The sequence below is a fragment of the Asparagus officinalis genome, chromosome 8, assembly GCF_001876935.1.
Source record: "Asparagus officinalis chromosome 8, Aspof.V1, whole genome shotgun sequence".
Classification (NCBI taxonomy): Eukaryota; Viridiplantae; Streptophyta; class Magnoliopsida; order Asparagales; family Asparagaceae; genus Asparagus; species Asparagus officinalis.
In genome coordinates, this window is record NC_033801.1 from 114018364 (window position 1) to 114033070 (window position 14707).

At 35.8% G+C, this 14707-nt stretch overlaps 4 protein-coding genes across 4 annotated transcripts; 1 reads left to right on the forward strand and 3 right to left on the reverse strand.

Annotated features, from left to right (window-relative positions):
• LOC109821747 (glutathione S-transferase T3-like) lies at positions 747–1437 on the reverse strand. Its single transcript, XM_020387907.1, has 2 exons — positions 1215–1437; positions 747–1133 (listed from the first exon to the last, which is right to left on the reverse strand). Exons 1-2 carry the CDS (start codon positions 1419–1421, stop codon positions 747–749), a joined length of 594 nt encoding a protein of 197 aa, XP_020243496.1. The 5' UTR covers positions 1422–1437.
• LOC109821748 lies at positions 1973–3346 on the forward strand. The gene has a single exon (XM_020387908.1). The coding sequence runs from the start codon at positions 1973–1975 to the stop codon at positions 3344–3346; it is 1374 nt and encodes a 457-aa protein (XP_020243497.1).
• Positions 12853–13773, reverse strand: LOC109821983. The gene is made up of 2 exons (XM_020388136.1): positions 13669–13773; positions 12853–13342 (listed from the first exon to the last, which is right to left on the reverse strand). Exons 1-2 carry the CDS (start codon positions 13747–13749, stop codon positions 12902–12904), a joined length of 522 nt encoding a protein of 173 aa, XP_020243725.1. The 5' UTR covers positions 13750–13773; the 3' UTR covers positions 12853–12901.
• LOC109821750 lies at positions 13780–14635 on the reverse strand. Its single transcript, XM_020387909.1, has 2 exons — positions 13885–14635; positions 13780–13787 (listed from the first exon to the last, which is right to left on the reverse strand). The coding sequence occupies exons 1-2, from the start codon at positions 14633–14635 to the stop codon at positions 13780–13782; spliced, it is 759 nt and encodes a 252-aa protein (XP_020243498.1).

Here is a 14707-nt window from a genome sequence, read left to right on the forward strand (position 1 = left end):
TTAGAGCAACTCCAATGGGGAGGCTGCAAAATGCAGCCTCCCCAAAGCATATTCTTAGGTATATGCTTTTTTAGAGGGGGGTAACTCCAACCATCTCCTCTATATGAAGCTCTATTTGCAATTTTTAATTGATTTCTTTTATAATACTTTAAATAGATTTGAAAATATAAAAAATATAAAATGTTAAAAAATTATATGAATTAATTTAAAATATAAAATATATTATAAATTAATACTAAAAGTATAATATATAATATACTCATTATTTAAATAAAAGTAATTATCTTTAATAAATTGATAATAAGACATAGATAAGCGCCTTTAAATTTTTAAAGCAGAAAATATAACATAATATTTGGAACAACCTTCACAGTTACTCCGAATGATGAAATTTTATATATTACATTCAGCGGCATTACATAGAAAAAGAAAGTACATGAAAATAAAGTACATGAAAAAAACTAAAAATCGGGCAGGCCATTTCCTCCATATCCACCGCTTCTGTAGTCAGGTATTCCGTATTGACTTCCTGCATAACTATATTCAGGATTAGGAATATCAGATGAAGAACCTCCGGTTGTGTTTCTATTTAAAATCTCTTGTTTTTTAATTCGAAAATACTCGCGTTCCGAAGGATCAGTAATAGTATCAAGATTAATCAACATAATCTTATTTTCCTGGCGTTCCCTTTGAATATCTAATTTTTTTTTCGTTTTCGGCCCTTAACATCATAATCTGGTGCATTGTTATTTTATCATTTTCTCGTTCTCCATGACTTTTTTTAAAATATCGACAATTTCTTGATTGCTTTTATTGAGAGTTTCCAAGTCGAGGTTGGATTCAGTTGCTTGTCGCCTCCTCATCTTCTCTTTCTTCCTTCCTGTCGGTCGACTTGTTATCATCTCTTCGTCATTATGAGTATATTCCTCATTATCATCATTTAAGTCGACGACAGGAGAACTTGAACCTGATCCCTGAGATGAGCGGGACTTTGAAGTTTTGGAAGTTGCAGGCGATCTGACACTTATATTTGCCCATTTCTCTGCATCTTTTAAAATTGACCAAACATGATCAAATAGAAACCCCTTTCTCTCTTCTGGATCTTCTGCAAATATTATCCTAGCACGTTTAATCTACCACAAGAGAGGAAGAAACATTTATTAATAACATGATAGTAGATGATAATCAAGATTTATGTTATTCAAAATACTTACAATGTCAAGCTCAGAAGCACCGCTTGGATTTAAGCGCTCGACTTGTCGAATACATCCTCGAAATTTACTGATGGCCTTCATAATTAATTGCATTCGGCATGAAAGAGACTTTGGAGTCCTTTGAGCATTACAAATATTGGAAATCCTTTCATGAAATAAAGCAGAAATTCGTTCCCACAACTTGTCCTTCTTTTGATTAGAACCCATGACTGGATCTTGAGAAATTTCGAGCGACGTGGTGCATAAAACTTGGTCTTCTTCTTGTAAAAAAGATTTTCCGCGACTAGATGACATAATCTAAGGAGGAATGTAAAGAGTTATGAATATAGAATAAGAAGAGTTGTGGTGGAGATATGAAAATTGTGCAAGTATTATATAGGGATCAGATGTGGGGAGTCTCCAACACCAGGAGAATCCAATGTTGGGAGTCTCCAACACAAAAGGAATCCAATCTGGGGGTGAGAAGCCGGGAGTCTCCAATACGAAAGGAATCCAATGGGGGGGTGAGAAGCCAATGCTGAAAAGAATCCAATGTGGGAAGTCTCCAACACGAAAGGAATCCAATGTGGGGGTGAGAAACCAATGCTGAAAAGAATTTCATGTGGGGAGTCTCCAACACGAAAGGAATCCAATGGGGGGGTGAGAAGCCAATGCTGAAAAGAATCCAATGCGGGGAGTCATATTATATAATGACATTACATCCATCTCTAAATAACTCAGAACTTATATGATTATTTCTATAAATAACTTCTTCATCAATGAACTATGGAGCCGGACCGTCACAACTACCATCTTCTTCTTCTTCTTCTTCTTCTTCTGACGACGAAATATGGTCTCAGTACATTAAAGATTGGGAGGAAGATATGACACAATGGGAGAAGGAAGATGAACTCTTAGCTCGCGTACATGCCTCTAATAGTAAAATAATGACTTATCTCTCTCAAGAGGCAGAGCGGCCAAAGCGTATTGGCTCAGTTCCTGGTCATTTGGTGATCAATCGCGGGAGGGAAGAAGGTAATTCTCGACTTTACCATGACTATTTTTCTGATAACCCTACATATGGTGCAAACCTATTCCGTAGAAGGTTCCGGATGCACAGGAGTTTATTCCTTCGTATAGTTGAGGCGGTACGTGATCATGACAACTTCTTCGTACAGAAGATGGATGGTGTCGGCAAACTTGGGCTATCAACTTTACAAAAAGTTACATCGGCATTTCGCATGTTGGCGTATGGAACATCAGCAGATAGTACTGACGAATATGTTAGGATCGGTGAGTCAACTGCAATTGTGTGTTTAAAGAGATTTTGCAGAGCAACTGTAGAAGTATATGGAGATGAATATCTGAGGACTCCCAATGTCGACGATGTTGCAAGGTTATTGCAAAAGGGCGAAGAAAGAGGTTTTCCAGGAATGTTAGGAAGTCTAGACTGTATGCATTGGCAATGGAAAAATTGTCCAACAGCATGGGCAGGACAATACTCAGGTCGTCATGGAGGTCCAACCATTATTCTTGAGGCAGTAGCATCATATGATCTATGGATATGGCATGCATACTTTGGCTTACCAGGATCCAATAACGATATTAATGTATTGCAGTCGTCTAATTTGTTCGACAATCTATCACAAGGTATTGCTCCTCCTGCTCATTACACAATTCAAGGAAAAAATTATGATGTCGGTTATTATTTGGCCGATGGCATATATCCGAAATGGCCAACACTTGTTCAAACCATTTCTAATTCCGATGATAAAAAGAAACAATATTTTGCAATGATGCAAGAAGCATGTCGAAAAGATGTTGAGCGGGCATTCGGTGTTCTCCAATCACGATTTGCTATCATCAAGGGGCCAGCCTGTTTTTGGGATAAACGAACTCTGCATGATATCATGACTGCTTGTATTATAATGCACAATATGATTGTCGAAGATGAACGCGACGAGCAAGAAGATGTTGTCATTTCAACTCCACAATCAATTCCGAATGCTGAAAATATGGAGATAACGGAAACTGAACGATTCCAACGGTTTCTTGCTCGACATAAGAGGTTGAAAAACAAAGAAGCTCATTTTGCACTTCGAAATGCATTGATTGAACATTTGTGGGAAAGACATGGAAATGAAGCTATGTAACTTTTTTTACTAATGAAATAATAACTTTTTCATTTTTAATTACTTGGTTTTTGAAATTTTATATTTCAATTAATATTATTCAATATTAGTCTCATTTTGAAGGTATCGACAAAACATTTCTAACTGTAAAATTTTTATTTAGAAATAATTAGTAGAAATAAACTTATGTTGATTTTAAGTTGAATATCTAAAAATAATTAGTTAGTTAGAAGGGTATTAGTGTAATTTTTTTAGGGGAATAGTGGTTTGGAGGGGGGCTGCATATTTGGAGAAAAATCTCCAAATATGCAGCCGAAGGTTTCTTTTTCCAGCCGGACTCCAAAAATTGGAGTCCGGTTGGAGCTCCATGGGGCTGCAAATTGGAGTTTTGCAGCCCCATTGGAGTTGCTCTGAGAGACGAAGAAAAAAATTTGTATTAAACAACAAAATTAAAGGAAAAAAGTGACCATAAGTAAGAGTGATATTGAACCTTGCTTATGATGGAAGTGGCTTGTAACCATTTCCTCCAAAAAGGATATCATGATGTACGTAATCCATCAAGTTGAAGTAAAGGAAGAGACTCGCACTCCATGATCTCGCAGGCCCTGTCAACAATGAGTAGATCCAAGCCATAACTACCACTTGCTCTTTTTAGTTTCGCTAAAATTAGATATTGGGCAAAAAAGCAAGCGTGCAGGCTCCAAGTACAGATGCTCAATTGACTTCTTATCTGCTGTTACAGGAATTTCTACAGTATTAATCACCGAATGGATTGCGCCGAGACAAGAATTTCTTGATGTGCATAATTCATTGCACTTCAAATTTACACAATCACCAGAAAGAAATTTCAGCATAGAATCTACTGACTTTACCCATTTCCAAGAATTTCTCATGAACTAAATAAATGTTTAAAGAACTGCTATGTGTTTACTTTTCTTGACTATTGAATGTTGATGATAATAAATTGTTCATTTTTTAATTCGTTTTCTTCCCAATTACACTTCATTGCCCACCTGTTTTGTGCGGAATTGCTAGCATGAAACTGTTAATGATGTTGGCAGTGTTAAAATCGCCTTCCATTATCTTATAGGCAACTAACTGCCCATTACCTATTTATAAAATATTTATAGGCAGGTGGTTCTTTATAGATTGATATCTTGTGATACGATCTTTGGTGGAGAGGGAAAATATTTATTCTCTTTCATCTCTATTTCTATTAATCTCCATTTCTCAGTTTAAATTTTCACACTATGAAATCAATTAGGACCTGCTAACTGAGAGGTATATATATTATACCAATCAAATAAATAATTTAATGATAAACAAAGGGTCAGAAATAGAAGTCTACATAGTAAGTAATAATCAGTCATGTAAGGTTTTCATTTTATCAATTGTATTAAAAAAGAAAAAAGAAATGTTATGCAATAGTTTTGTAACGCTATACAGGTTATCCATTATTTTGTGAAACATAGCAAACTTACCTCAATTAGGTACCCTCTCTGTAGAAAGCTATTGTTTCCTCTCAACAGGTTCAGGAAGCTGTGCTTGGTCATCAGATTTCTTGCAAAGGACTCATCAACAATAGTTTGTGTGCAGTATAGATAAGAAAAAAATAGTTCACATGCAAATCTAAAGTAATAAAATGAACTATTATCTGAATATGTATTTAGATTCACACAATTGAATGTTAAATTTAAGCTAATAACTGCAATAACAATCAAATGAATGTTAAATTTAAGCTAATAACTGCAATAACAATCAAAGCATGCAATAGTTATCAAACAACTATATGTGCATATGTTTATAAATCATAAATTGTCCTAACAAATTAAATTCATCAGTTCATAATCTTAAAAACATATGAAAAGTTCATTTGAAATCCTTCAACCAAATTGTAAATGTAATGAAAATTAAAAATTTTCCATGTTTAATTTTTTCGGGCCCTTGATCAATCCTTCTCCACCTTTATCTTCTTTTTTGGTAAATCGAGAACTGAATCATCGTCATCAATGTTGATTGTGATGTCTTCTTGGATTTGGATTTTTTGTGCTATTATCTTTCCTTGTGTACGTTCATCCTTTGAGTTCTCATCCAACTTTACAAGGAATTTGTATGTCTTTTCGATGTTGAGAACAAACTTTTGGAAGAATGTACTCTGATTTCTTTTCTGTTTTAATGATGAAAAAATTAAGATCTTATACATGAAACATATTGTTTTATATGTATAAAATATAATAAAGTAAGAAGATACCTCTTTTATATCATCCATGAATTTTTGAGCCTTGCATCCTATCAAAGTTTCTGCTGCATCAAAAAGTGTCACTCTTGCACTATCTGTGTCATCTTCAACTATGATTTTAACTATGTACCTATATTTTGTATTATCATTGTGCATCGGATGATATTTTTTAGATTTAATCTTTTTAATTTTCTTTCATTAGCAATTGATAGTATTTTACCTCGGTATACTGTCTTCATTGTTTTTTTTTTAACAATTTTGACATTTGTCATAAATAGTTTTTTCAACTTTTTATTGCAGCCTTTGCAAGAGTAGTACCAAGCCTCATTCCTATTTAAGATGTTAATTATTTTTCCCTTAAAGCTGCCATATTGTGCCTGTAGAGTTGTAAAAATTTAGTTAGTTATAATTGTATTTTATATATATTTATTAAATTTAATAAGAAATTATAAAATAATTAAAAAAAAGATAGTCAAAGATGAATTTTTTAAAAAAATTAATGTAAAAGTAATAATTGTAAATGTATTTGAAACATATTTAGGATAACTTATAAATATATTAAAAATATATGATTAGAAAGTAAATTTTTTTAAGGGAATATAATTTTAAAAAATCATGTTTACTTTATATCTTACCAATGAAACAAGATCTATTTATATAAGCTTGTTTTGAAATTGAAGGTCTTCATTCATTAATATTTTATAGTAGAATTTTTTATAGCATACCTTTGATGATCTTTGTGAAGCTTGCATAATGTCAACAATATTCATTTTCGCTGCATTTTTAAATAGCCTTGATGGAGCACCATTAGTCTTGATATCGGCTTTTGAATGAGCCATGCATATAATTTAAAAAAATTAAAAATTTTAATTTATTAATTTATCTTTTTTATTTGAATTACCATTCTTGCATGTCCTTAGCAAGTTGTATTTCAGGGTTGATACATATTGTTGATGCAATTTTCGAAGTCATGCACATCTCCCCTGTATATATAATAGTTATAATTAGAATTTGATATTTATTGATAAATAATTTACAATTCAATAATAAAAAAACATTACCTTTGTACAATGATATTTTAAAATCTGATAGTGCTATTATAGTTGTATCATTGATATTGCCTTCAATAATTGAACCTTCATTGTTAGCTAAATCTCCGAATAAAGTTACAAACAATGTTATCTCAGTAAACTATATGACCGTTGGATAAAAAATGTTAAATTAATCACTGAATTATATTATTTATTAGAAAATATATTCAGCTGAATTATGGGAAATTGTTTTATGACCCTAAAAATCCAAAAATTCTATTAGAAAATATATTAAAAATTAACATTTTTATCCAACGGTCATAAAATAATTCAGCTTAATATAGGCTAATTTCTTTCTACCAAAACTTTGATCTAGAATCATTAGTTGTCACTGAATTCAGCTAATGAAATTAAGCTGAATTATTTTATTACCGTTGGATAAAAATTGGACCTTGTAAAAAATACCCTCTAAGTTTTAAAATTGTAAAAATACCCCCTATAAATTCAAAATTTTATTTAAAAATTATAAATTTTACTTATTTCAATTCAGTAAGAAATCTGAAAAGTATATGCTAACTAAAAATAAAAGTTTTTTACATTGGAGAAGTATCTTGTAAGTTTTAAAAAATTTAAAAACACTCCTAAAATTTAAAATTTGTAAAAAATACCTTAAAATTTTCAAACCTATAAACACACAAAAAACCTACAAATAACACAAACAACCCCCCAAATATTTATGGAATTTGCAATAAACACTCTAAACATTTTACAAATTGAAAGATAAAACCTTCAAGATTATAAAATTTATAAAAATCTTGATAATTTCCAACCTAACAGTACATTGGAAATATATGAGTTATAAATATCCCCTATATAATTTATAATTTATAGAAAACACCCTTAAAGTTTAAAAACTATAAACAAACACTTAAAATTCAAATTTCACAAACACACCCTGAGAATTTCAAACTCATTAGTAAATTAAAAATATAGGAATTATAAATAGTCTATAAATAATTTACAATCTATAGAAAAGACCTATAAGTTTAAAAAAAATACAAAAAAAACCCTAATATTCATAATTTACAAAGAAAACACCATTAGAATTTCTAACCTATAGACACTAAAATGAATATACAAAATTACTAGCAACCCCTAGAAAATAAAAAAATTACAAAAAATATCATACTCCCTTTAAAAGTGTAAAACCCCGAAATTTTGCTATAATAAATATATGTGATATATATATATCAGATGAACGTAATTATCTGTGTTTGAGACCCCATCAAATGTTTCTAAGTGAGAGAAATAGAGTGCAATGACCAGCATGTTAAATGCCTAGCAGCAGGCATTTTTCTGCTACGCGGTCGACCGCACAGCGGTCAGAGTGTTTTCTCAGGTTCGGGTTCAAACGGGTTTCGGGTCGGGTTTGGTATTTGGTATATATGCTAATGTGCCGGAGAGAGCCTCCCTCACATCTGAAATCAGTAACCCTAGCCCCCCTCTCTTCTCTAAAACCCTAATCCTCCTTGTTTGGTGATTGGGGAGAGGTTCTTGAGGAGTTGCAGCAGTTTTTGGTGGGATTCAGCGAAGGGAAACGTTCTCCTTCAGATTCAGAGACCCATTACTCACTTGAGGCGAGTATCATCTCGCCCAATCCCTCACCCCTATTTTCTATGATTTTCGTTTTTCGTTTGAATTTTTTTGAGTTTTGATGAGCCAAAATGGTATTTTTGTATAAAAATGAACTCTTTATAATATGGTTAGCAAGAATCAAAGGTTTCAGTTTATAAAACTTCACCAATGTTCTGTTAAATAAAGATCTAGATCTGAGATTTGCTTAACCAAGGGTTAAATCACGTTTACTGTTACCAAAACGTTTTAATCTTGTTTCTCTTGTATTTAGAATGTTGGGGATATAGTTTATATGCTTAAAATTTATTGTTTTTCTACAGTATGATTTATAGAGATATTAGATCTGTTTTATCGTAGAAAAATACAAATTTTTATTTTAGGTTTTGAGCTGACAGAAACCCAGATTTGGGTTTCTGTCCGCTTGGCAGTCAACCGGTGCGGTCGACCGCTGAGCTCGCTGTAGAGGCAGAAATAGTCTGCGGTCGACCGCACCGGTCGACCACGACGTTCTGCCGGTCGACCGAAATGCCTAGCGGTCGACCGCCAGGCTCGTATCAGAGTACGGTCGACCGAGTCGGTCGACCGCCGCACTGTCTGTTGCAAATTCCTATTTTGTGTACCTTTAGGTATTTTACTCATGTTCGAGTGTTTGATTGGATTATCTGACTTTGGTTTTTAGTCTTACTATGTACTCAGGCATGATAGATGACCTGAGGGTATAAATTGGGGACTTACACACTGATTTGAGTGGAATATAAGTAGATTTCAGTATATGTCACAGTGATATTTTTCACCTTTTCTCAGTCCTCGTGTTGGACTATAATCCATAGAAGTCCTCGTGTTGGACATTTGCCACTTATTCCATGAGTTTGGAAGCTACAATATATAGTTCCTGTTTCGGACCTAGTTCTTAACCCTGAATATGATTTTCTCACAGAAGATCGCGACATGATAGTTATGTAGATTTTTACATGACACTTATGTAAATTTTAACATGATATTCATATAGGCCATGATATGGCACTACACTTATGTTCTGAGATTAGTTGTATTTTTTTTATTATTGTTCCTGTATTAGAACCTCGGGTTAGGTGATTAGGGGTTTACAATTTGAGATATAAGGTATATACATGAGGGTTTCCTTGTTTGGATTATTTCGTTCGATGTACCTATTTCTCGTGTTGTAAATTCCAAATTTCCAAACCCTCTTTAGTAAGATCAATGAGTTTAGATCTATTATATATTATCTGTATTTTCTTATACAATGAGCCCTGTTCCCTTGGGGTTGGTTGTGATGTTACTCGCTAGCGCTTTGACGCTCGTTGTCCCTCCCCCTTTCAGGTAACCAGCCAGGAGCCCGGAGAGTCGCAGGTTGATGGCGATGCATTTTAGCTTCAGCTGTCTATTTAGTTATGTATTTTCTTTTGGAGCTCCACAGTAGACTTTTGTTTAGACATTTGGGAGTCTTGTTCTAGAAGTTGTAAAGGCTGTGTGTGTTATTTCCTTTTCGTCAGATATTTGTATTTGAGACTTGTTGAGTATTCCAGTTTATCTACTCAGACCTTGATTATGTTCTTATGTATGTTGGATGATGAGATATTTATGTGATCATTATCATTTCATCAGTATTTCTTGTATTATCTTTTTCTTGCCTTTGTACCTACACCTGTCGTTGACTCTACTAGATAGATGTTAATTGTGATGGTGAAACATGTTATTGCATGGTGTGGTGCATGGCAGGTTTGACATTCTTGGTTTTACCTAGGACTGCAGCCTTGTGTGAACCCAGGGGCGTCACAGTTGGTATCAGAGCTCTAGTTCTAATATCCTTAGGATCATTCTGTGTCGAGTCATGGAGCTTGGTTAGAGTTTCTTAGGATTCATGTGTAGAGTCCGATAAGAATTTCCTAGTATGAGTGAGTATGATGTATGCCTATATCTAAAAAATTAAGAATTTTTTTTATGACAACTATTTTATGTTGATTGAAGGTATTTGCGTGAATACTATGTGTTATGAATTCGTATTGTGATACGTTATATATATATATATATGTACTTTTGCTATCTCATTTACTGTGATAATTAAGCTTTCCTTTTTGATATTATAAATATCAAAACGAGAATGTGGTCGAGGTAAAACTCGTACCTGGAGAAATGGGCATGCAGACCCGAGCCGTAGCAGGCTCCACAGTATTTGATCGACATCATAGCACTGTTAGCAGCAAGATCTTACAATACTCGAGGAGCAAGAGGTGTAATCGTTTTTGTCAGCAATACCACTTTCAGGAGTTCATCACCGGTTGTACCCGTCGTGAAAATAAAGAGGCAATATTAATGAGGGCACCATCACCACAATCAGTTGTTTATAGAGCCATAGAGCAGGAAGTTTAGCTCTAAAAGAACAATGAGGGCACCATCACCACAATCAGTTGTTTATAGAGCCATAGAGCAGGAAGTTTAGCTCTAAAAGAATAAGAAAGATATCAGATAATAAGAGCACCAAAGTTTCAAGTCACACCAATTTCATTTGCAACCTATAGGAGAATGAGTATGTGGAAATTTATTGAACGTCGACTTAGTACCAAGCAGAAGTTAGATGTATTCAGCATTGAGGACATCGCTGGAGGATAGCAACGACATCAAGATTTTTTACGAGACAGTAATTAACCCCTATTTTGGAGAATTTTAGTCACTACTTCAACAAGTAGTTAAAAGCTAGTCTAAGTAAAGCAGGGAGATATACCCGTAGTAAAGAAAGAAAATCAAATCAGAATAGTGACAATGATAATGACAAGAGAACTATTACGGAATCTAGAGAATCCTAGCAACGGGGGAATGATTTTAACCCAGTAACAAGGACAATATAAGAAAGGAGCTCAATATGATTTGAGAGCGCCGAAGTAGCGCAGAGTCCGGAGTACATGTTACAATCAAAACAATATTGAACAAAGAACGAAAGACTTGTCGCAGTACACCAGCAGGAAGTCAGCATGATAAAGGTCACAGTCGATAGTCTCAGAGTCATAATTTTGGCCAACAGCGGAAAAATAGAGACACTACTTGTTAATCCGAGGATTTAGGAGCCACAAGCCAGATTTGCTTTATCCAGGAGATTCCTGAAGGACAGATTATCCCATATTTGCATTATCCAGCATAGTCTATTCAATAGTACCGCGTGATCAGAGTACGAGTGGAGTTTTCTTCGTGATTTCCTTTTCAGCTAGGATCTAGTTGAGTTAGGAAATTTGCCTATCTCTTATATTTCATACCTTAGTTGATAGGTTTCAGCTTGTAGCACATTCCTTAGATATTCTGTTGTCAGTCTCTACTCCTCTAGAGGGGGTGTCCCTTCCATCTGTAGGAGATGTGTCATCAAACTTGATGAGTTTGAGTTAGTCATCGAGTCGATCGTGTTGTTAATGTCAAATTTCTACATCAATCTTGGTACGGATTGGCTATCTTCCTACCACATTAGTATTGACTGCTTTGCGGAAACGGTCAAATTTGTGAGTGTCTGATGGGTCCGAGATTATTATAGAAACCTCCCAGGGCAACCGTTTTGCGGAGTCATTTCTGACGTACATCGATGAGGTGATGCGACGGGATCAGGGTATTGATTTATTAGAGACTAGAGTTATCTCAGAGTATCAGGATGTCTTTCAGGACATACCTGGATTACCTCTTGTGTGAGAGGTCGAGTTCTGTATTGAGTTGCAGCCAGGCACTGCCCCGATATCCCGCGCACCCTATTGTATGGCACCAGCTGAGATGAGGGAGCTTCAGACCCAGTTGGACGAGTTATTAGCTTAGGGTTTTATTCGCCGGAGTCATTCTCCGTAGGGCGCGCCGGTCCTCTTCGTGAAGAAGAAGGGCGGTAGTATAAGATTATGCATAGATTATATGGAGTTGAATAAGGTCACTATCCGAAACAGGTACCCACTACCTAGGATTGATGACTTGTTTGACCAGTTGCAGGGTGTGCAGTATTTCTCGAAAATTGATCTTCGTCCTGGCTATCATCAGTTGCGGGTTAGGGAGATTGATATTCCCAAGACCGCCTTTCTTACTCGATATGGTTCTTTTGAGTTCTTGGTCATGCCATTTGGGTTGACCAATGCACCCACGGTATTCATGGACTTGATGAACCGGGTTTTTCGTCCCTTCTTAGATCAGTTCGTGATCGTTTTCATCGATGATATTCTCATTTACTCGAGATCGGAGGCGGATCACGAGGAGCATCTACGGATAGCGTTGGGGACTCTTCAGGAGCATCAGCTGTATGCCAAGTTCAGCAAATGCGAATTTTGGCTTTCAGAAGTCAGATTTCAGGAGCATCAGCTGTATGCCAAGTTCAGCAAATGCGAATTTTGGCTTTCAGAAGTCAGATTCCTTGTCCACATCATCAGTAGAGAGGGCATAGCAGTGGACCCGGCTAAGGTCACGGTCAATGTTACATTAAACGCTGGGCGCTCCTGGGCGTCGGACTTGGCGCCCAGCGCTTAGACGCCTAGGCGGGCGCCTAAGCGGTTTCTGGGCGGTTTTTTTCTTCTGGGCGGTTTTTCTTTTTTTAATTGTGATACTTGAAGATAAATATATATACTCAATCAATAATGGGAATAGTCTAGATGTAATATAATGAATTAGCAATATGCATCTAATCTAATGTCATCATCAAACATCATCATCATCATGAAGTTCCTCCTCTACTCCATCATCGCTATCCTCTCCAGAATCCATCTCCACACAATCCTCCTCTTCGTCTGAAACATCATCATCCGAGACAAGAGGCTCTTCTTCATCATCTATCACTGAAGTAGAAGCACTTGAAGGTCCTGCTAGCCTAGAACTCCTCCTATTCTCCGCAGCCTCAGCCGCTCCCGATATACCCTCTACCATCCTCCAAGTAAGACCTGAGCCAGGATGAACTTCTTCCTCATCATCGGAGCCTGCTCCTTCTAGGATCCATGCTCGTGCCTTACTACGATCAGTAGATAGTAGCAGGTTCTTGTTTTCTCCTCTCCTCTTCTTCTGGTTGAGCTTTGAGTTAAACTTCACATAGACTAGTTCCTCTAACCTCTTCGATTCCAATCTATTCCTCTTCTTCGTATGAATCTTCAAAAGTAAAGGACACAAATTAGAAAACACAACTAAGAAGATCACGATGATCACGAGCCCCCTCTCACTAATACATGTATCCCAATATCAATATGACAATGGTGTCTTGAAGGACTCGCTTGACATTCAACACTATGGCATCATGACCATGTATAACCTAAGAAAATTCGATACTAATATAAAACTGGTAGATCCTAGCATGATCTTGTCATGAAGATTTTGTCCTTGTATTTCTTAAGCTTATAAACATATGGATGGAATCATGTTTCAATGGCAATCCTCAAGTATTAATATATTTTTCATAAGTTTAGAAATTAGTTTACCCCCTCAAATGTGCTCCAATTCCTTTCACAACCAGAAGAGCTGCTTGTCAAGTTGAGAAGTTTCATAGCCATATTTTGCATGAAGGGACAATCACCACCATGCAAATACCATCAATTAGCTACAAAAAATAATATATTATTAGTTGATTCACTACCACAATGGCGCAATAGATAACTTATAAGTCATATATGATTCAATTTCTAAAATTATTTTACCTGGGTTCAAGTCTGATTTCTCTCTAGCCTTCACCGCTCCAATCCTAGCAAATGAACCCTTTCCTTCTCTGTATCTCTCCAACTCTTGAGTATGAATTTCAACTTGTTGCTCTACATCAGGATAGAACAACTCCACCACATCTAGAAATCCATCTTTCGCCCTTTTGCAATTCTTCACTATATCATCCCTATAGAAATAGTAAGGGTTGAGGTAGTAAGAAGCCATATGCAAGGGAGAAAAGAGCCGATCCTTGGACTTCCCATCTATAATATCAATCACGGGCTTGAAATCCTTCTCCTTATTCTTGAAAACTTGAATGATCTCCTTCTTCATATCTTCAAGCATCCCCACCACAAATCCCATTGAGGGTTTGTAGTCACTATCGACTACCCTCAACAATCGAAAAATAGGAGCATACACCTTCAAGATCTTGGCCACCGCTGTCCACCAACTATCACTCATAGCAATCGCCTCCACCTTAGCGCCTTTAGCGGTCTTTGCAAGCTTGCATCTCACCCATGCTTCATCGGAAAACATAAATCTCAACTTCCCTTTCTTCTCAAGAAGACTCCGCAGAGTCAAAAATGTAGTGGCGAAACGAGTAACTCCAGGTCTCACAATGTCCCTTTTGTCACAAATGCGACGCATCATAGACAAAGTCTTGTGATGACTATAGATAAAGATGGTGAGGGTCCTCGCCTTCTCAATTGCTCCTTTGAATAAACTCAACTTCCCAATGCTTTCAAGCATCAGGTCAACAGTGTGCGCTGCACAACTAGTTCAAAAAATCCTCGGCCTCCTCCTATATAAAAGCTCCTTCGC